This window comes from Toxotes jaculatrix, chromosome 3 (genome assembly GCF_017976425.1).
Source record: "Toxotes jaculatrix isolate fToxJac2 chromosome 3, fToxJac2.pri, whole genome shotgun sequence".
Taxonomy (NCBI): domain Eukaryota; kingdom Metazoa; phylum Chordata; class Actinopteri; family Toxotidae; genus Toxotes; species Toxotes jaculatrix.
In genome coordinates, this window is record NC_054396.1 from 30,698,120 (window position 1) to 30,718,902 (window position 20,783).

Here is a 20,783-nt window from a genome sequence, read left to right on the forward strand (position 1 = left end):
CTCTGTCCTCTCAGAGCTGAAGTCTTAAAGGGACAGTTCAACATTTACTGAAATCCTCTTCTTGACTCGTCTGTCCAATAAATTAGCCTGTGTTGACACCCCCCCCCCCCCCCCACCGTCCACTAGGGGGCACCATATATACAGGAATGAAGCTCATTGGCCAGATTAACCCCCAGTGCCCCCGCCTCCATCACACAGCCTCAGGATCTGAGGACTGAGGGGGTCGGAGGTCTGCCTACCTGGCAGATGGAGCCTCGTCCCTCAGTGTCGTCTGCTCAGGCTGAATCTTTTCAGGCTGCAGGAGCAGAACTGACCTGAGGACAGTCTGACCTCTGCTGGACAAACAGCTACATTACACCTGCACTGAACATTTCAGAACTGTGGAAGACGTCCCTCAGTGTCCCGCAGACCGACGTGATGTCTTCAGGTGTCTAATTTCATTTGACCAAAAAGATTTTCAACTCATTCTGATATGAAGACAAAGAAAATGCACAATTTATATCAGAAGATACAGGAAGGAAGTTAATAACAGGCAGACGCCACAGCTCCGTCTTCAGTATGGTTTGTCTGACATTTATCTGTAATCTGCTCACACATCATCAGCATCAGCCCCGGGGCTTTTATTGTGAAGGTCAGAGGTCATGAGAGATCCCCTCTCCCAGTTCAGTCAGACGTCTGATGAGTATAATGTAAGAAAAGTCTGTTGTACATTTAATGTGCAGGAGTCCAAGAGTTCCCACAGAGAGCCGGATTATAAACCCAGAGATTCAAACACCACGAAGCAGCTGCTGATTTCAGTTCACCATCACAGGACACTTCATCCAACAGGTTCAATCAGGTTTAATCAGGTTTAATCAGGGTTTAATCAGGATTGATCGGGTTGATCGGTGTATGGACGCTCTGTGGTCCGAGCTGGATTTAACCCACTGATGATCCTCATCAGTGTCACAAACACACAAACCTGATTAATTTAAACCCACGTGTGCGTCCTGTGTTCCTGAGAGGTGAACGTTAACATGTGTGTGATCAGTCTGACCCTGGATCTGTCGGCCTGCGGCGGACTGACCCGTATCCACCGCGGCGAAGGTCAGAACGAGTCACATGTTCTTCTGTTGTTAAAGAGCGACGTTATGTCACAGAAGCTGAAAATACTCTGCTGCTGTTTATCACACGAGCTCACAGGAAGCAGGATCTGAGCTCTGATTGGTCAGGACCAGGCCAACACACACACACACACACACCACACACACAGTGAGAGATCACACCTCCAACCAAACCTCCAGCCACGGCTCCAGCTACTGGGAGACTGAGACGTCTGGATTCTGGGAAATCCAGGATCCAGGATCTGGTTTTTCCCAGAATTCCAATGCGTGCTCACAGCGAAGGAAACAGACTGAAACAAAACGTCATCTCAAACATACCAACTGATGAAGAGACAGACAAACTACATCTCTGACCTCTGACCTCATTCTCACATCCCAAAATACCAGCCACAGAGTGGGAGGTGTTACAGTGATCTGATCTCTGCAGAGCGATGACGTCCAAACATCTGACACTTAAACTTCAGTCAAACCAACGCCCGATCAGAAAAGACGGTCTCTGACCCCGCACACGGGTCCAGACCCCGCACACGGGTCCAGACCCCGCACACGGGTCCGTGGCTGATTCCTCGTGATGAAAACGTTCACACTGACGTCACAGAGCTTTCCTCTGACAGATAATCAACATGTTCAGTCGACTGATGGATGGATCAGCTGATCAGAGTGAAAGAGTCTGTTCTGTTTCAGTCAGTAAAACAAACTGTGCTGAAATAAATGAAGCTAAACTCCAAACAGCTGAGCGTCAGAGAGCAGAGGCTCGGAGCCTGAACCCTCTGCCTGTGGACAAACAGCCTCAGTGCTGCACTGACCTTCTTTCCATAAGCAGCTCCCATTCTCCTCGCTCCTCAGCCGCGTCCCTGTCCACGCAGTCTTCCTGTCCTCCTGTCTTTCTCTTCTCTGCGGCGCGTCCTCTGGCCTCGCTCCCCCCACCACCTCGTCCTCCCCCTCTGCCTGGCAGCCTGACAGCCCGGGCGCTGGGGTGTGTTAGCCCACCAACCAGTGAGGCAGACCAGTTTGCTTCATAACACCAAACAGAGACCAGAGAGGGGGGGGGGGTGTCCCTGCCACCTGTTACTGCCTGACTCCCTGCTCTCTGTGAGGAGTTAAGGTGCTCTGACCGGATTAGTCTAATTGCTGGTGACACAGAGCGAGCAGTGAGGTCTGAATGTGGCGCTGCGTTCACTGACCCTCCTCACGCTCAAAGCTTTGGTCCCAGCTGCTCTGACAGTCTGAAAACTGAAACAGCTCCTCAGGTCTGTCCAGGTCCAGGTGGAACCCGAGGACACGTTCTCTCCAAGAAGAACCGAGAAAGGACATCCCCCAGTCACAGCAGCCTGGCGAGCAAACACGTGACATAAAGGCCTGTTCAGTCGACGGGCATCTGCCCCGGCAGCCCTCTGCCCCGGCAGCCCCCTGCCCCGGCAGCCTTCTGCCCCAGCGTCTCTGATGCATGTGCATGGTTGTGTGTGTTGCTGTGGGTAAACACAGAGTTGGGGGATAATAAAGGAATAAACCTGATAAAAACACTTAAACTCAGGAGTCTCCGTTCCTGAGCAGCTCTCCCTGGTCCTCAGGGAAAACCACGCCTCCTTCTGCATCACTTCCTGTAGGATTTCACAGGCGCTTCCTGTTTTCACCTTCTCTAAAGGTTCTGTGAGTGAACGAGCTGGAGCTGTGAGTGAGTGTTGCGGGTCTACCTGGATCACCTGTGTGACAGGTGAACGTGCTGCTGCACCACCGTCTGTATAAGCAGCTCTGACTGCAGTGACCCCTCCCTCTCACCTGGGGCTGATTGATGGCTGTGAGCACTGAGACGTTCGTCTCTGATATGAGATGAAGTTTCATCCAGTTCCTGGACTTTCTGCGTGTGTGGGGTCAGAAAACCAGTTCTCCCAGCTGAGCTCATATTCCCAGTTTACTTTGGTGCATGGCAACTCGTGTTTCCTTATTATGAACAGACATAGTTTGGATTCCTGAACTGGTCTCACTGGGCATTAACCAGCTGATCTTCACTGCTCAGATCAGGCTGATGGTTTCAAACCGTTCACTAAATATTTTATTGTTCACATTAAATATTGATTTGCACCTGAATCACTCCGCCTCTTTCCATTTACTGTAACTGGTCTTTTTCACGCTCCCAGTTCAGAGTCAACAATAAACCAGTGACCTGTTTATTCAGAAGCTTTTATGAAACCCACTGTGATCCAGTTTAAACCCCGCCCAGGACACAGCGACGAGGCCTCAGCACTGTGATGGCGGGGGGGCAGTCATGTGATCAGAGACAGATGAGACATCATCGAATGGAATAATATGATGCTGATGACACTCAAACGTCCTCCACCCGGCTGGACGAGAGCTCGCGGACGCCACCCTCCGTCCTGCGTCACGTGTTTCGCGGACTGATGTGTGGTACGTCAGAAACTTTGAAACAACAAATGAATTCAACATTCAACTGCTTCAGATGATTTCACACTTAATCTGTATTTACTTTTTCAGGCCATAAATAAAATGTCAATAATATATCAATAATCAATGAGCCAGCACGTGGGCGTGTGATCAGACTGAGGAACACCACAGAGCTACAGAGGGATCACATGATTCAAATACAAACGTGGCTGTCGTATCTCCAAACCACGTACGGTCAGCTGTCCCACCGGTTTCCATGGAGACCAGAGGACTCGGGTCCCTATTGGTCCGCGGTGGCTGGGGTCTGCGGCCCATCGTGACTCGGACCCGACATCTGCAGGAAGAGCTCCCTAAGCTCTGTGATGTCGTCATCAAGGGACGGCAGGGGCGGGGCTGACCGCTGCTCGCGCTCCTCGATGAAGTCCCACAGTCGGACGCTGTTCATGAACTGAGGAAACAAACACTGTTAATAAACTACACAACCCAGGAGCACCGGGCGGATGGACTACAACTCTGAATCAGAACGGGACTGTGGTGTCTGACCCGGACGTTCCCCTCGGAGCTCAGCTGTTTCCTCGGCCGGTCCGGTTCCGCTCGGGTTCCGTCCGGGAAGGCGTGAAGATACAAACACTTCGCTCCGAACGGACACGAACCGCGACCCTGATCGAAGTACTTACAGGCCTTCTTACTGCAGACAGAGCGACAGACCCCAGATCAGATTCAGATTCAGCTTCAGCGGTGAGTCAGCGACGAGCTGAAGCTGCAGCAGGTAGCTCACCTGACTCCAGACTTGAAGAGGTCTATGAGGTGGTCCTTGTCGTCCTGGTCCTCCACCCAGTAAACTGAGGGGATGACAAACTCTGAGACGACCCGACACTCTGGACACGACCTGAGACAAAGAGACATCACAACATGAGATAGAGACATGTCCAGACCGGGTTCTTGTCTCTGGTCTTATATGAACAGAGTCTCACTTAATGATCACGTTGCTGAAGTTTCGGGTGCAGCGCCACTTTCTGATGCAGGACAGACAGAAGGTGTGACAGCAGGAGGACAGGATGCCGAACCTGCGGTCTGAGGGGTTGGCCTTCTGCACCACCACCTCCATACAGATGGAACACACCTGAACAACAACAACAACGGTTACTGTTGCTGTTGCTGTCGCCATAACAACTGGATCAGTGACTGAATGAACCCACCTTGTCCTGACTGAGCTGGGCTGCAAACGCCTTCTCCATGTCAGCCTCAAAGGCCAGCAGACACATCTGCAGGCAGAGAGACAGACAGAGAGACAGGCAGACAGAGAGACAGAGAAACAGACAGACAGAGGGACAGGCAGACAGAGAGACAGGGAGAGAAACAGACAGACAGACAGGCAGACAGGATCAGTGCATAGACAGTCAGGTGATGCTGTGAAGTGGTTTGTGTGTCTGATGTTGGCGTCTCTGGGGACACTGGATCTGTTCAGGCATGTGAGAGTTGTCTCAGAGCGGCGTCCTGACTGTGTCCTCCAGCTCTGGTTTCTGATCTGTTTTCACTATATCAATTACAGCCGAGGGTCCAGATACCAGACAGAGACTCTGCCGTCTGAGTGGACATGTCTCTGGGTTTTTCAGGTTCTCCTGGATTTCGTGCGTCGCAGCAGCAGGTTCAGTCAAATTCAACAAAACACGAATGAAAACCACATGAAATTCACGTGCACACCTTCTCGTGCGCTCTCCTCTGATCTGGGTCGTGGGGGTGGAGCACCTGCAGCCCACAGACCTCACACCGGTCGCCATGGAGATACGAGCAGCCGTCTTCGTAGTAACAGTGTCCAGCGGCAGCATAGGGACACAGCTGGGGGAGGTCCTGGGAAGCCCCGCCTACTGGGGGAGCAGCTACAGAGAGCACAGGTGAACGGTAAAACACACAGGACGCATCATCACAGGTTACCCATTACATCATGGACAGCTATCAGCCAATCAGAACCTTGTTCCTGCGAAGAAGCATCCAGGCCTGTCCTGATGGCGTCCACATACGACTGAGGAGCCGCCGCCGCTCGGACCTCCGACCACAGACTGTCTGCTGGAGCCCTGAACTTCCTGTCTGCCCCCAGGACTGAGACACAGACAGACACAGAGAGACAGACAGAGAGACAGACACAGCCAGAGACAGACACAGTCAGAGACAGACAGTGTGAATGTGGTCATGCTTCAGTTTGTCCTTTGTGTGCAAAGTTTTACAACATAAAACTTTATAGTTCAAACTGAGAACACAGAGGTGGAGAACGATGGAGGCACCACCTCTCCTCCTCTCCTCTCCTCCTCCTCTCCTCCTCTCCTCTCCTCTCCTCCTCTCCTCCTCTCCTCTCCTCCTCTCCTCCTCTCCTCTCCTCCTCTCTCCTATCTGCCTCATTGGTTTTCTTACTTTATTTGAAGTGGCTGCTGCTTTTCCCCTTTGGGATTAATAAAGTATCCGTCTCTCTGTCTTTGTGTCTCTCTCTCTGTCTTTGTGTGTCTCTCTCTGTCTTTGTGTGTCTCTCTCTGTCTGTCTGCCTTCAGCAGGCGACAGGTGTATGGGTGTGTACATTAGTTCGTCACCTTTGTCTTTCAGGACCAGGTTCTTCTTCACTCCACCTCTGACTGAAGCTCCGCCCCCAGCCCCTCCTCCTTCACCTGCCTGATCCTCCGAAGCTCCTCCCCCCACACCTCTGGATGAAGGTTTGATGTGGTCGTACCTGCACAAAGGTAATACACACCTGAACACACAGAGGACGGGATGCTGTGCAGTCTGACAGCAGAGGGAATGAAGGACCTGCGGACGTTACCTGTCAGGTGAGCGTCACCTGTCAGGTGTGCGTCACCTGTCAGGTGAGTGTTACCTGCAGCGTGCTCCGTAGGCACACACTCCTCTCTGGTAGAACTTGCAGATGGTGGAGGGTTTACTGTTCGCAAGGTCGTGGGAGAACAGACAGCGGCTGCCCTCTCTGCACACACCGTGGAGGAAGTACCTGAAACACAACACACCTGTTGCGCCCGCTGCACAGGAAGTGACATCAAGAGCTTCCAACAAATGCAAACCATCACCATGGCAACAGAAGCTGTCCTGCCCTGTGATTTGCTGGCAGTTGCTCTGAATCAGAGCTCAGGGTTCATTAACCTGCAGGTTTCACAGCAACAGCACTGATGCTGCATGCACGGACCCTGGAACCAGATCCAGGTCCAGATCCAGGTCCAGATCCTGGTCCAGATCCAAGACCTGGACCAGGATCTGGATCTGACCCCAGCGAAAACAGCAAACCTTCAGTTTTCATATGAAAAACTTAAGCTGCTAATAAAGGATCATAAAAGCTGCAGATTCATCAGAGGACCCCCCCCCCCCCCCACACACACACACACACACACACACACACACACACACCACCGACAGACAGACAGACAGAGACAGGAGGACACAGGTGAGGTGAATCGGGTGAGTCTGCGTCAGTCCGACTCTCTACACAAGCTAACAGCTAACAGCTAAAAACATTAGCTCGATGCTAACGCGTCCGCAGGGATCTCAGTCAGAAACGGCGCGAGACTCATACCAAGAGAGGAAACAGACAGACAGGAAACAGACAGACAGACTCACCTGCAGGTCACCTGCTTTGTGCTCATCTTCCTCGCGGAGCTTCTGCTACAACTGCGGCTTCAGAGTTGTCACTTCGGTGTCCCCCTCAAACCGTTCCGACTGAGAGCCGCAGTCACAGCACGAAGGTTCCTGTGAGCTTTATCTGACGGAAAGCAGAGAAAGTAACGGAGTACTTTTACTCAGGTACTGCGCTGCAGGACACACCTGATGCACACGAACTTCACCTGAGTGTTTCTGTTCTACGCTGCCCCTCGTTTCCTCCCTGGAGGAAGACAGGGTTAGCTGCACCTGAACGCAGCACTTTTACCTGAACATAAGGTTCCAACACGGTTCTACCTGCACATGTACGGTCTGTGGGTATTTCCTGAAATCAGGTTTGTTTCACGGTGCTCTCAGTTCTTCAGAGGGATGGGAGGTGAGCAGGTGAGTGTGGAAACACCTGGATGACTGAGACCCTTCAGGTGTACGGAGAGTCGTTAGATCTGTGCTCCGTCCTCTGCAGTACTGACACACTATTTTTACACTGTTGGATTCAGAGCTTCATTCATCAGGTAAAAGATTTTAAATTCAAAGAAACTTTATTGACGTGAAGTTGCCAAACATCAAAATACAACACAAAGAACAAGTAAACATCAAAATCCATGGACATGCATTATACAGTTACTGTTTAGTGTGTGTGTCCAGGTGATTCACGGTCCCTCAGTTGATTGGTGTTACAGATCCAGCTGTGGCCCCGCCCCCACCTGTCCCCGGGTTCCTTCCTACCTGTCCGGAGTCCTCATGGAGCTCAGAGATCTGCTGCGGTTCAGACACTGCGGCAGAACCGTCTACACGCTGGACGGTCTGGCAGTTTCGGCGGGACCGCGGTGTCCGGTGTGCGTCCAGTCGGTGCGGGTCGGCCTGATGGAGGCTCCGGTCCGGATCCAGACTCCGGTCAGAGACGGACACAGGGCGGCCTGCTGCTTCCTCATCACGTCCCGGCACGGAGCGGCCGGGTTCAGGTGAACTGAGCTTTTACTGTGTTTGACCCGGTCCGGCAGCGGTACCAGCTGGACCGAACCGCTGCTGTTTTATCACACTGAGAGGTTCTCAGAGACAGGTTGGACACAGAGTGGACACCGCAGGTTAACCGTGTAGTTACTGAATGTGAATATAAAAAAATAACGTAATAATTTATATACGTGAAATAAATATTAGAACCTTCGCATTAAAATATCAGGGAAATGAAAATGATCCTTCTTGGGAAAATGTAAAGTCCAAATATTCTTTTCATCAAAATCTGTGGCTCAGTTTTTTTATCAGGACCAAAAAAACTTCAGGATGACACAACTTTATTAACACAACACAGAGTCACAGTGTGCTGCAGAGACTGGTGATGTTAATGATCTTTGTGTAAATAATGATTTATTTGAATGAGTGTGACTCAGATCAGCAGTTTGTCTCCACAGTGCACAGAACCACTCTGAGCTTCATGTCGGCATCTCCAGCTCTGAAGGTAACAGCTGTTTGCACTCCTGTTATTTTATTTATTATATAATTACATTTTAATTCTGATTTAATTTGAACTTTAAAATGTATTTAAACGTACTTTTATTGAATTCAATGTTTGTAATTTGATTTAATTATAGTTTAGTTTTCACATGTGATGTTTATGACCTGCAGGCATAGTATTCAGTTATACAGAGTCGGGGCTTCAGTGTCAGCAGCAGGGGTGGGAGCAGAGCATCATTGTCCCTCTGGTTGCCCCTAGCGACGACTGTCTGAGTTTCAGGACACTGTGGGACGAACAGCTGGAGTGGTTTAGTCGTCTGAACAGCTGGACAGCAGACAGGTCAGACCCGTGTTGTTCCCGTGTGGTTGTTATCTGAGCACCTGGTCGGCAGCTGAAGCAGCCACAGCTGTTTTCTCTCTGCAGGTTCCAGGAGCAGAGGGAGTTTGGGTCTTGTTGCTATGGTTTTGCTCTAAGCTTCATCAACCATGTGATCAGGTCAAAAGGCAGGGAGCCAATCAGCAGACAGCGTTTCACATCTGAGTACATCCTGCCCAGGATGGAGGCGGCCTGCAGGTATCTGTCGGTGTATCAGCACGTCTGCCTTCACGGATTCTACAGCACCGCAGAGTGAGTCCGTCCCTCGTCCCCGAGCCACCGACCAGCTCGGCCTGTTCGCTGGAAACAGTCAGCTGAGAGTTCCTCTCTGTCCCAGGTGCTCTGAATGCTCCTCCGGCTCCGTGTATGTGCTGGAAACAGCCCCGCCCCCACAGGATGCCTGAGTCATGCATTAGATCCGTGTATTTGCTGGGAAAGCCTCACTCTTCAGTTTTCCTGAACCACCTGGTGGTTTGGTCTATTTGCTAGAAACAATCAGCTCTCCCCTGAATTACCTGCTGGTCCAGTGTATTTGCTGGGAATGCTTCACTCTCCTGGGCCTCATAAACTACTCTACAGCTTGATGTAACTGTGAGGAGCATTCTGCTCTCCAGCTCTGTGTATTTGTTGGAAACACTGGAGTCTCCCAGGCCCCTGAACTGTCTGCTGGTCTGGTCTATTTACTGGGAACACTGGTCTGAGGTCTGAAAATAAAAACCAGAAATGTTGAATTAACGTGTGATTTCCATGACGTCAGTGAGCAGACTTCCTGTCTCACAGAGCAGCTGCGTGTGAGGCTGAAGCACGTGATGAAGAACGTTTCTCGTGTTTTTCACACGTGACATTTTTCCATATGTGAGTGTTTAGTTGCTGTGTTATCAGACACACCTGAGCCAGAGGATCAGATCACACACACACACACACACACAGTTGGACAGGTGAGATGGAAAAAGTGTTGGCCTACATTCAGTCTGTCTGCAGCACCAATCAGGTCGCTCATCTTTTATTTTGAAGGTGGCTGTGGTTTGTACAGTTTCCTGTCAGGGGACTCTGGTCCGGGCGCTCGCTCTCTCCTCTGTCACAGGAAACTGAATCTGCAGGGTCAGAGTGACACCGACACTCTGCAGGTAAACACCCGCTTCCATGACAACGCTGCCAACACGGGCCGAAGGTCACCTGTTCAGCCCGGTCACGTGACCGTCTGTCAGTTGCAGTTGCTACAACCTGATAGGCGGGAACTGGGGCAGTGATGTCATCTGATAGGCTGTAACCTGGCAACCAGGTGTGACACAGAGGAAGAGAGAAAAAGAAAAGGAAGAAAACGAGTCAAAGAGGAGCAGAAGAACTGAGGAGGAACAAGGAGCTGAACAGAGGCTCAGGGAAAAAGGAGGAGATGGAGCGCAGCGTGATCCGGCTCAGTCACTGTCAGAAGGAGATCTTCTGTTTCTCAGTGCCGGAGGAGTGTCCAAGCTGCGGGGAGGAGCTGAGGGGGAGCAGGCTGCAGGAGGCGCCGGTCAGCCTCCCTTCCCCCTTCACCAACGGACACAAGAGCTCCTGCTTCCTGCTGGTTGCACCTGCACACGACAGCCAGGACAGGTGAACACGCACAGGTGGATTTACACTCTGTTGGCAGTTTGTTAGGAACGCTGAGCTCAAACTGATCGTCCTCCACCTGTGAGCGCACAGTCCCATCCCAACAGGTGTGTCAGTTAAGCCATAATAATAGGAACACCTGTTAAAATAACATAGTTCACCTTAATGAAGGAGAATGTAATACAGGACTGCTGGAGCTGGGTGTTCCTAATAAACTGCCAACTGAGAGTGTCTATACACACACACACACACACAACCTGAACAACTACAACAAGCGCACACACACATGCAGGTAGATTTATATACACACACTTATACTGGTCTGAACTGGTCTGACCTGCTGTTTGCTCCTCAGAGAGTTTGATGGGACATCAGATCTGCACACCGGCATCTCAGACACCAAAGGTAGGACTCAGAGGTCAGGGGTCACAGGTCAGACTGGTAGTCTGATACCAGTTTTCTCTCAGTGTGCGTCCTTCTTTGTTCTCTGTTCTTGTGGAATATAATCAGTCCCAATGGGGCGGCTGTAGGAGAGCAGCTTTGGACCGGCCTGAGATCGGAGGATCACAGGTTCCATCCCTCGACCAAGCACAACGGATGACTGACCATGGCTGTGGTCAGGAGGACACTGATCCACCCTCTGCCCCGGTGTCTGTAGTGCATGTTGTATGTGTGTGTGTTTCGTTCACCTGATGTGGGTAAAATGCAGAGAATAATTTCCACCGGTCGAGAACAACTTGAGAGACGATAAAGGAATAAAGTTAAAGTTCTGATCCAGCTGCAAACTGTGCTGCTGGCACTGGAGTCTGAGTCACTGCATCCAGATGTTCAAAAACCACAAACTGTGAACAGGTCAGAGGACAACCTGTGTGTGTGTGTGTGTGTGTGCGTGTGTGCAGGAGTTGTGTATAACTACACTCAGGGTGGGGTCCGTAGAGATCAGAGTGGATGGGAGCGCTGCATCAGTGTTCCTCTGGTCCGACCCGACATGTTTCACCTGCTGGCTCAGTGGGACCAGTATCTGGACCGCTTCTCTGATGGACCCATGTGGGACCCGGCCTGGCACAGGTACACCTCACACCTGTCCAACCAAAATCATGTCCAGTCTGAAACTTTGCAGCTTTCACCTCTGACCACCCGCCTCTCCATCCACCTGTCTCTGACCACCTGTCTCCCTGTCCGCCTGTCTGTGTCTCAGGTTCGATGAGGACCACCATAACTGCTTCAGTTTCTGTCTTCACTTTGTTAACAGCGTCCTGGCGGCGGAGGGGCGGAGCTCTCTCAGCAGAGAGACCTTCACTCAGAGCTTCATCCTGCCGAGGATGAGGAGGGTCTCCAAATACACCACGCTGTACCGACACATCCAGAGACACCAGTACTATGTGGTGGACAGACAGGAGGACAGAACTGTCACCACCAGTGATGGGCAGTAACACCTCTATAATCTGATTACTGATCTCAGTAATCAGATTACAGTTACTGATCTCAGTAGCTCCCTGTTACTTTGACCTTTGACATTGGGGGGTCGCCTTGCTCTGTCTTACTGGGAGCTGGGTGGAGGGTTGATACGAGTTTGGTCTCTGGGTTCAGAGAGCAGACTGGTCCAGGATCAGTGCTGTTTCCAAATCAAAACAAAGATGGCCGCCTGTGCAGGAAACAGTCAGACCTTTGTAAAGGTGTGAAGTTTATCGTTGATCATCTTTTCATCTGTCTGTTTGAGGAGTCGTCATCCTGAAACCATCCTCTGCAGAACAAACACACTGATCCTGGTTCAGTTTGCTCGTTCAAGCTGTTTCACAGTCAGAGCAGCTTCATGTAGCAGCTCACATCATCACTGACCACAGACACACAGCTTCATAGCCAGGACTGTTTGTAACTTCATCCTACAGCGAGATCAGGACCCAGATCATCCGAAGAGTCAGTCTGCAGACCTGAGCCCCATGGAGCTGGTCTGGGATGAGCTGGACACGAACGTGTAGAGAGACTGTGAGGAGCGTGTCCAGCTGCTGGAGGAGTCAGACATTTAGACTCAGGATTCCTCTGTTTCATCTTTATTATCTATTTGTTCTGTGCTTTAATTTCAGTGAAGCACAGGTGTGTGGACAGAGGACACGAGAGCACACGTCTACATGTACTGAGTGTATATGTACATCTTTCCCATGTTGACATGAACATGTGTGTCTGTGTAATAACTGTCAGAGCTTTGTAAAAAGTGTGTGTGTATCAGACGATATTAAAGCGTGCACAGTTTGATCTGATGAGGCGTGACTGATCAGAGATGAGTGACAGCTCTGCTGACAGACTCCAGATCAGCTCTCACACTGATTCTGCACAAAGTCTTTCTGTGTCTGTCTCTGAGAACACGGACATGTCAACGCTCAGCTCTCAGTCTGAGGGGCTCATCACCTGAGGAGCTCCCTGACCTCACCCACCTGATGTGGACCTCAGTGGTCGCCATTTTGAGAGCGGCCATGACGTCGTCACAACTGTGGACCACTTCCTCTATAAAGAAGCGATCCGTTTTATCCGCAACCGCTGAACTGTGTGAATGTAGGAGGAGACTGAGCTGAAAAATAAATGTGTTCGGTTTAATAAAACGGACCCAGAGCACGAGCTGATCCGCCCTCTACAGAAACCGGACTTTATCTAAACGTTAGAGCAGGAGGATTACTGACCGAAGGAACCCTGTACGAAGCGCTGTCTGTTCTGCCCGGACACAGATTCTGTGACACGCTGCGTCCGACAGCAAAACAAGACCGACCGGAGAGCTCGTGATGAAAGAAACCGAAGCAAACCGGAGCGAAACGGTATGCTAAAGGGCTAACAAGCTAACAGGCTAACGCAGTCATTAGATGAGAAGCTAACAGTTAGCAGCGTATCTGGCGTCTCAGGAGCAGAACCATCAGCCCAGCCCGTCAACATGCAGGCGGAGTTTCGGGCTCCTCGGCGGCGCATACGGGTGCAGGAGGAATACGAGGCTCCGTTCCCGCTGAGCCGCAGCCCGGAGGACAGGACAGACCTCCAGGCGGAGCTCATCAACCAGCACGTGCTGGTCTGTCATCCGAGCCACATCCAGAGGATCCACAGCCAGGTCAGGATGAGTCCACATCCCCTTAGAACATTAATCCGCATCATCTGAAACCGGGTTTTCGTTAGTCCACATCCTCTCGAACCAGGTCTGAGCTGGTTTTAGTTTTTTTATCCTGAGTTTTGTCTCTCAGGCTGAACAGGTTTTGTTGTGTCTCAGGGTTATTTTGGGAAAGGCATCCTGTCCAGAACCAGACCCGACCATAGCATCTCCGACCAGTGGGAGCGTGAGTTTACTCCCACACCGTGACATCATCATCAGTCCGGTCCAATCAGCAGTTTTCTGAAGTCAGCTTGTTCTTATCTCTGTTACAGAACACGGAGGGTTGTTTCTACCTGTCATCCCACAGTCCAGGTCAGTGACATCACATCCCGTCTGTTCACGTGATGACAAAACAGCTTGTCTGGTCACATGATGATGTCACATCCTGTCTTTGCCCTGCCCTCTCCAGGTATGAGGAGCTGCTCAGGTGGGCAAGGGCAGCTCTCTCTGCTCAGGGAGTGGATGATGAGGCTGTCACTCAAACGCTGCTCAGACTCTCCCAGCCCGTAGAAATGGAGGATGTGAGGAGGGAGGTGGAGGGGGGAGAGAACGGACAGAAGGTGGAGGAGGTGGGTGAGGGGCCCGGGCTGGAGGGCAGAATCTGTCCCCATGGGAAGAGGCTGAGGCGGGGGTCAGAGGTCGAGACGGAGGCCAAGAGAAGCTGCAGGTACTGGTTCTCTGGTGAAACTGAGCGTGATGAAACGTTTCCTGACAGGAGAAACTGGACTAAATTGTGATCTTATTCTCACATCTCAGGTTGGATGTTGAAGACCTGAACCTTGATCACAGCTCAGACCAGGACTCTGACTCCAACCCTGATATTGACCCTGTCTCTGACACCAGCTCTGACTCTGATCCTGAGCCTTTGGTTCCAGGTCCTGGTTTTGTCCTGGTGGTCTGTGACAGTGAGGTGAGTCTTCAGCTGAATCAGGTCTGTTCTTTTCTCACTGTCAGACCTCAGGCTCGGTTCTGGTTCATTCTGAGATCCTGTCGTGTTGAATGCAGGATGGCGGGGGGGTCAGGGAGGTCAGACGGACTCCGTTCGCTCTGTCAGAGTACCTGCAGCTCGGTCTGGAGGAGGTAACACGGCAACACCACACTCACTTTGTACAGTAGACCTGAAGGATCTGGATCCATCCTGGATCCCGTGTCCATCAGACTGGATCAGACCTGGTCAGGAGTGTTGGGTCAGGGTAATGAAGCAGATCCTCAGAGTTCAGCGGTCAGACTGTGACACACCTGTGGATCACACCTGTACGTGGACAGCAGGTAGGGGGCGTGGGCTCTTCACTGTCTCTCTGTCTGTCTACAGGCCTTCTTCCTGGTCTACAGTCTGGGCTGCCTGTCTGTCTACCTGCACCAGGTAACTGCCTGTCTGTCTGTCAACCTGCTGCATGTATCAAACCTGGTTCCATAATACACCTTTACGTCATCATACCCCATCCTCTGCTGTGATTGGTCAGGAGCCCCTGTCAGTCATCCAGCTGTGGAGGAAGTTCCGATCCCTGTGTCCTGACTTCGTTAGCTTGTACGCAGCCTATCATCACTGTCGCAGCAGGGGGTGGGTCCCTAAAGGAGGGGGCGGGGCCAAGTACGGTGTTGACTTCAGTAAGACACACACACACAGTTGTCTGTTTGTTGTGATGTCACATTTTAAATAACTAACTTTACCTTTCTGTTTCCAGTCCTGTACAGGAAAGGCCCGCCTTTCTACCACGCCAGGTAACACACACACACACACACACACAGACACACACACACAGACACACACACTCTTGTCTTGCTATCTTCGTGAGGACACTCCTTGACATCGCCCCTGAGTGTCAAACCCTAAAACCAGGTCTTTACCCTCAAACAGCACCCTGAAGCTGAAACTGCCCCCTCCTTTTGTTACAGTTACTCGGTGGTAGTTGAGCGGGTTGACGATGTGTTCAGGGGCTCGGCGCTGCGTCCGTTCTCGTGGCGTTCTCTGGCAGCCCTCAGCAGGATCACTGCCAACGTCTCCAAGGTAACGACTCATCAGATTTCATCAGACTGGACTTTTATAAAGTTCTGATTTCATTCTGAAGATTTACTGTTTGTTTTACAGGAGCTGATGTTGTGTTACATCATCTATCCAGCTGACCTATCAGAGGCTGAGCTGGACTCACCTGAGTGTCTGAGCAGGCTGAAGGTTCAGGTAGGTTCAGGGTTTCAGATTAACTATTGGTTCCTTCAAACGGAACTCGTTCGAACTCGTTTGGTGAAAACAAACAGATCTATGAAGTTACAGTGGAGAGACGTTTAAAATGTGAGTTTGACATTTTTCAGTCTTTTCCAACATTTTATTGATAAAACAATTAATGGAAAAAAAACTGCACATTTACTGAAAATAGTCTTCGATTGCAGCTGTAGTTTGGAGAATTGTGGTGTTTCTGTAAGAAGAGACCTCCATCTGTTTTCATCAATAGTTTCTTTTATCTCATTTGATTTTTTACATTATATTGATCTGTTTCTGATACAGAAAATCTGACAGCCACGAATGATCGGAGGCTTTGATTGATAAATGATTGAAACAGTTGACTGATTATCAATAAATGTTCAGCTTTTGTGTTAAAGTTTGATGCAATAAAATCAGAAACAGAGAGAAGATGTTTCTTTCCTCTGCAGGAAGTGATCGTCAGCAGGTGGGTTTCCTCCAGAGAGCGAGCGGAGCAGGACGACCTCTGAACCAGGCAGACAGAAGACAAAGTGGCAAAACAGACAAATGACACGGAGTCAGGAGCGAGTCAGAGAGCAGAAGACAAACATGGAGGCTGAAGTCATGTCGGCGTGTCTGTGAATGTGTCGCTGAGAGATTTTTTTTTATTATTAAAAGGAAACATCAGAAAGGGGCGTGTCTGTGTTTGATTGACAGCAGCAGTCTGGACTGTGAGAAAATGGTTAAACATCCACGTGATCAACCTGACCTGATCATAACATGGTAACTTCAGTTCACCTGAGCACCAGGTGAGCATCAGCATCACCACGCTTCCCAGTTCACTGTCTCTACATGTTTGGAGTTAGCAGGTCTGTCCAGCAGCCCCCGCACCACCTGATCCACCTCACCCCCAGGTGGTGATCAGCTGACAGCTCCGCTCCTCTGATGATGTGATCACGCCGTCATCGCTGACAGAACTACTTCACGACATGACTTTCGTTATCACTCAGGTCCAGATCAGGGATCCGTTCCTGCCACTCCAAGAATAATGGAGTCTTCAGGAAGTGTCCTCTACAGTCTCCCACCCAGGAACTCCCACTGCTGCTCAGTCCATATGTCAGAGTCACAGACGTGATGTACACTCTGCTCTGTTAACATTTTAATGTTTTAGAAAATGTGTATACTCTGTTTTTTTAATATATATCGTACAGTTTAATATCATTTACACTGTAAAGAACAAAGGTTCAGATGAGTAAATAAATGGTTTAATTTTTAACTGTTTGTGGTCTGTGGCCGTTTGTCCTGGGGTCTTGTCTCATTTGGACATGCCCAGACTACATGGGGTGTCTCCTTGGCTCAGACATAAACTGAGCAGGACATTTTACAACATGAAGGTCAACTTCATGGACAAACTGTGTGTGTGATGGAGGCACTGCTTCTAAATGTCCTACTGCTGGAGAAAACCAGCAAAACCAGAGAACCCAGCAAATCTCCACATGTGAGAACCTGGAACCACAGAATGACTCAAACCACTGATCAGCTTAATTCAGCTGTAGAGAGACGGCAGGGGAAATGAAGCTGGTCTGTACAGTGGAGGAGGGTCGCCCCCATGTTAGTATTAATATTATCATCAATTTATATTAATAGAATAAAGATATTATTATTAGTAAGATATTATTACTGTTAATATCGATTAATTCTGAACTGCCGTTTTCAAAGTGTTACATTAAAGTGACTTCATTCTTCTTCTTCTTCTTCTTATCACTGACAGCAGGACTGATGTACTATGACCTCGCAGTTGTAAAGTCTCGCGAGAACGGCCGGGCTCCTTGCATACGCCATTAGCAACACGGATTCGCTGCGCGCGGGCAACGACCGAGGAGCGACTGTTAGCAGGACAGTAACCGACCGTTCGCTGGGTATTACCCCGAGCCGCCGTGTATCCAGGTAAACCTTTCTCTGCTCACCGGCAACAACCACTAATTCGGTGCTGAGCCGGCGGAAGAGCCGGTAGATAGCGGAGATACACGGCGGGAGGCCTGCTCGGCCCCTGTTAGCTGTTAGCCACTGAGGCCTCAGGTGTGTTTCCCCTGACGTTAAACCGGATGCGGTTGTTAGCGGGGCAGTGATTAGCTTTGTGGCTAACGGCTAAGCTAACCTCCGCGCTAGACCCGTGTCTCTGTTTGACTGGTTCACAGGAGCGAAGTTACCTGTTCAGGTGTTTAATGAATGAAAACTGGACCGGGTTTCATGTCCCCGGCTGAGTCCACGTCGTGTCACACCGACCAGGACAACGTCTACATAACTTGTAACGTCCATGTTTTGGTCAGAGTCGGGACTTGGTATTTAAATGGACCGAGAGAAACGTGGTTCACATCCCAGTTTATCCGGCCTGTGCTGGGAAGCGGGATCTGTGGTGATCCTGACAGACCCTGGTCCCAGCACCCCGACCCTGATCCCAGCACCCCGACCCTGGTCCCAGCACCCCGACCCTGGTCCCAGCACCCCGACCTGGTCCTAACACCATAGATAGAAATAAGGTTCAGGCCTGACTCACTGTGGAGTTGTGAGCGTGTAGTTTCTGTAAACTGTCAGTGATGATTCTAAACCTGTGTGTGTGTGTGTGTGTGTAGACCAGCAGCAGCATGGCAGATGACCTGGACATCGAGGCGATGCTGGAGGCTCCTTACAGGAAGGTGAGTCCTGGTCTGTCCTCTGTTACTGAGACTCTCAGCCAGACTCTACTGCTCCTCACACAGCAGCTGTCAGACTCATGTTAGCTGAGTGAAGATGATCCACGTTCACAGGACCAGTCAGATGTTTTCAGAGTGAAGCCATGAATCAGTTTTATCACCCAGTTAAAGCCTAAATCGGATTTGCCACGTCCCTCTGTCTTTAAACCAGCTCCAGTTCTCCTCAGTACACCTGGACCACTGTGTGCAGGTGTACTGAGGAGAGCTGGAGCTGGTGGATGTGTGGACCCCCTGAATCTGGTTCTCTCAGGTCCGTTCCTTAGGGAGGGGTTAAAGCCACTGAGCCGATTTCAACAGGGTGCACACCTGCAGTCTGAGAGCAGGACTCAGGTGTCACACCTTTGCTCACCTGTCGTATGTGACAGTCACCTGAAAATCCTCAGGTTCTCAGCACACTGATGGCGTGTCTGTGGACTCTGAGAAGGGATTTGAAATGATGAAATGAAAAGATAATCGCTGAGTAATCGATGATGAAATGATGATCATTGATCAAAGTCCTGCTTTACCCCCCGTCATTTGGGTGTGTGTAGTCTGATTACTCACGTATTCGCACCACAGAAGAATATCAGGTGTGTCATGTGGGGTCACCGTACATTAGTGCTGATTAAACTTCATAAACAAAGCTGCACCAAGTAATCAGTTAGTTAATCAACAGAAAAACTTGATAATCAGTTGATCGTTCGTTACAGTTCAAGTTTTCAGCCTCACAAATGGACGTTTGAAGGATGAATATTTTCCACAGTCACATTTTATTAAGAATCAGCCGCAGATGATATCAGGAAACTAGAGGAAGAGACACTTGATGTCCTGCAAACGTTTGTGTTGTATCCAGGAAGTTGTGAGGAGGCGTGTCCGACCCTGCATGGTGCTGTGGCTCTGTCGTCACAGCTGTTTCTGTTCACTGCCTCTGAGCTGCTGTGTGGAGTCTCTGAGCAGTAGAGTCGGGCTGATGATGATGATGATGATGATGATGCCGTTCCTTCACAGACTGTCATGAATAAATGCCCATCTATCTCTCTTTGTAGACTTGCCTAACGATTTCTCACCTCTACTCCCCTGAATGCCAGTGTGATCTGTCACAAACATGAAGGTAGTAAAAAGCCCCCATCATGCATTGCTATACTGTGGTCCCCGTGGTAACATGACTGTGGTTCCCTTGGTAACTGTAAACTATCACCTGGTTTGGGCCCAGCCCCCCTGAGGAGGCGCAGCTGAGGACTCAGTGTTAGAGCAGGGAGCTGCTGCATAGACACAGGAGGATCATGGGAAAGGCAGCATAACACTGGACGACTGTCAGTGTCAGAGATAAGACATCAGAGGTTTTATTGTCATTGCATTGGTTTTAAATGAGTCTAAATCATATAAAATATATATGTATGTACAAAATCAGACACGTTACCAGAGTCAGTGCAGAGTCACAGTTAAATACGTAAAGAGTTAGCTGTTAGCTTAGCATAATCACCATTCTGCATCCCGACTGGAGAAACCAGGGTCAAGACTCGAATCTGATGTGGCCTGGGCTGATCTGGTCTGAGGTTAGGCTGCAGAGCAGAGTGGGGTGGGTGGGGCTTAGTCAGGTGAGCTGCAGGTGAGTCCTGACGGGGTTTAGATTAGACTGCGATGATGACCTCCGCCTTCAGCGCTGATGTAGTCAGAATCATGCATCACCTGACTTTAGCAGCTGAAGGTGAATCTGACAGGGTTCAGTCAGAGTCCAGTGTTTCAGCTCTGACCCTGGGTCATGTCATCAGTCTGTAGTTTCCTTCCTCCCAGGCTTCCTGTTTCTACACCTCAGCATACGTCTTCGCTCAGTGTCCCCTCCAACTGTCCTCAGGCTGTGTGTCTGCATGCAGAGAGACAGCTGCATGGTCATGTTTCTGTAGGCGACAGGTGCAGGTCACTGCTGATTGGTTGGAGGAGAACGCCCCGCCCCCTCTCAGACAGAAAGCTGCTCACCTGAACACCACGTCACTCTGACGCTGCCCACTGCATCCACCTGTAGATCGGTGGAATACTGAGAAACCGTGGGCAGGACTGACAGTCTGCTGACAGACAAACAGCCGCAGGTGTGCAGAGGTCACCTGTGAACAACAAACCCAGGTCAGCTGACAGGTATAAGCCTGACACGAGTCTGTTGTTATGT

The 20,783-nt window shown here is 50.3% G+C and overlaps 5 protein-coding genes across 10 annotated transcripts in view; 4 read left to right on the forward strand and 1 right to left on the reverse strand.

The window, feature by feature from the left end:
- Positions 1 to 3,562: 3,562 nt before the first annotated feature.
- Positions 3,563 to 7,231, reverse strand: mkrn2 (makorin, ring finger protein, 2). The gene is made up of 10 exons (XM_041034054.1): positions 7,119 to 7,231; positions 6,370 to 6,498; positions 6,089 to 6,225; positions 5,478 to 5,606; positions 5,211 to 5,386; positions 4,706 to 4,771; positions 4,481 to 4,629; positions 4,285 to 4,395; positions 4,050 to 4,194; positions 3,563 to 3,954 (listed from the first exon to the last, which is right to left on the reverse strand). Exons 1-10 carry the CDS (start codon positions 7,142 to 7,144, stop codon positions 3,787 to 3,789), a joined length of 1,236 nt encoding a protein of 411 aa, XP_040889988.1. The 5' UTR covers positions 7,145 to 7,231; the 3' UTR covers positions 3,563 to 3,786.
- On the forward strand, positions 7,094 to 9,710 carry mkrn2os.1 (MKRN2 opposite strand, tandem duplicate 1). Its single transcript, XM_041034060.1, has 4 exons — positions 7,094 to 8,119; positions 8,567 to 8,613; positions 8,781 to 8,949; positions 9,034 to 9,710. Exons 1-4 carry the CDS (start codon positions 7,899 to 7,901, stop codon positions 9,239 to 9,241), a joined length of 645 nt encoding a protein of 214 aa, XP_040889994.1. The 5' UTR covers positions 7,094 to 7,898; the 3' UTR covers positions 9,242 to 9,710.
- Positions 9,711 to 10,159: 449 nt separating this feature from the next.
- LOC121179294 (MKRN2 opposite strand protein) lies at positions 10,160 to 13,028 on the forward strand. Of its 2 annotated transcripts, none has more exons than XM_041034059.1 (4): positions 10,160 to 10,581; positions 10,934 to 10,983; positions 11,478 to 11,646; positions 11,831 to 13,028. In XM_041034059.1, exons 1-4 carry the CDS (start codon positions 10,379 to 10,381, stop codon positions 12,009 to 12,011), a joined length of 603 nt encoding a protein of 200 aa, XP_040889993.1. In that variant the 5' UTR covers positions 10,160 to 10,378; the 3' UTR covers positions 12,012 to 13,028. The 2 variants fall into 2 exon arrangements, with proteins under 2 accessions (XP_040889993.1, XP_040889991.1); XM_041034057.1 differs by having other exon boundaries at positions 11,777 to 13,013.
- Positions 13,029 to 13,300: 272 nt separating this feature from the next.
- Positions 13,301 to 16,578, forward strand: tsen2 (TSEN2 tRNA splicing endonuclease subunit). The gene is made up of 12 exons (XM_041034053.1): positions 13,301 to 13,669; positions 13,826 to 13,892; positions 13,981 to 14,020; positions 14,118 to 14,375; positions 14,465 to 14,618; positions 14,714 to 14,788; positions 15,021 to 15,071; positions 15,172 to 15,316; positions 15,394 to 15,430; positions 15,605 to 15,716; positions 15,798 to 15,887; positions 16,358 to 16,578. Exons 1-12 carry the CDS (start codon positions 13,499 to 13,501, stop codon positions 16,415 to 16,417), a joined length of 1,260 nt encoding a protein of 419 aa, XP_040889987.1. The 5' UTR covers positions 13,301 to 13,498; the 3' UTR covers positions 16,418 to 16,578.
- A 1,126-nt stretch (positions 16,579 to 17,704) lies between these two features.
- The window catches only part of LOC121179370 (RNA-binding protein 39-like), a 10,102-nt gene continuing 7,023 nt past the window's right edge, over positions 17,705 to 20,783 (forward strand). For 4 of the 5 annotated variants that reach the window (XM_041034175.1, XM_041034176.1, XM_041034173.1 and 1 more), the window contains exons 1-3: positions 17,717 to 17,834; positions 18,521 to 18,583; positions 19,666 to 19,730. Coding sequence is in view for 2 of the 5 variants with exons in the window: in XM_041034172.1 (XP_040890106.1) it covers positions 19,725 to 19,730 (6 nt within the window). In the remaining 3 variants the exon portion in view is untranslated. Of the gene's footprint in view, positions 17,835 to 18,520; positions 18,584 to 19,665; positions 19,731 to 20,783 lie in introns of all 5 variants that reach the window. The other variant, XM_041034171.1, reaches the window with a different exon arrangement.

Coding starts and splice junctions, on each gene's coding strand:
- mkrn2 (XM_041034054.1), bottom strand. CDS start 7,144: ATGAGCACAAAGCAGGTGACCTGCAG. Junction 5,607..6,088: donor CCTGGTCCTGAAAGACAAAG/GTGACGAACTAA, acceptor TCTGTGTCTCAG/TCCTGGGGGCAGACAGGAAG. Junction 4,630..4,705: donor CCCAGCTCAGTCAGGACAAG/GTGGGTTCATTC, acceptor GTTGTTGTTCAG/GTGTGTTCCATCTGTATGGA.
- mkrn2os.1 (XM_041034060.1), top strand. CDS start 7,899: ATGGAGCTCAGAGATCTGCTGCGGTTCAGACACTGCGGCAGAACCGTC. Junction 8,614..8,780: donor CGGCATCTCCAGCTCTGAAG/GTAACAGCTGTT, acceptor TATGACCTGCAG/GCATAGTATTCAGTTATACA. Junction 8,950..9,033: donor AACAGCTGGACAGCAGACAG/GTCAGACCCGTG, acceptor TTCTCTCTGCAG/GTTCCAGGAGCAGAGGGAGT.
- LOC121179294 (XM_041034057.1), top strand. CDS start 10,379: ATGGAGCGCAGCGTGATCCGGCTCAGTCACTGTCAGAAGGAGATCTTC. Junction 10,582..10,933: donor GCACACGACAGCCAGGACAG/GTGAACACGCAC, acceptor TTTGCTCCTCAG/AGAGTTTGATGGGACATCAG. Junction 10,984..11,477: donor CGGCATCTCAGACACCAAAG/GTAGGACTCAGA, acceptor GCGTGTGTGCAG/GAGTTGTGTATAACTACACT.
- tsen2 (XM_041034053.1), top strand. CDS start 13,499: ATGCAGGCGGAGTTTCGGGCTCCTCGGCGGCGCATACGGGTGCAGGAG. Junction 13,670..13,825: donor TCCAGAGGATCCACAGCCAG/GTCAGGATGAGT, acceptor GTTGTGTCTCAG/GGTTATTTTGGGAAAGGCAT. Junction 14,789..15,020: donor TGCAGCTCGGTCTGGAGGAG/GTAACACGGCAA, acceptor GTCTGTCTACAG/GCCTTCTTCCTGGTCTACAG.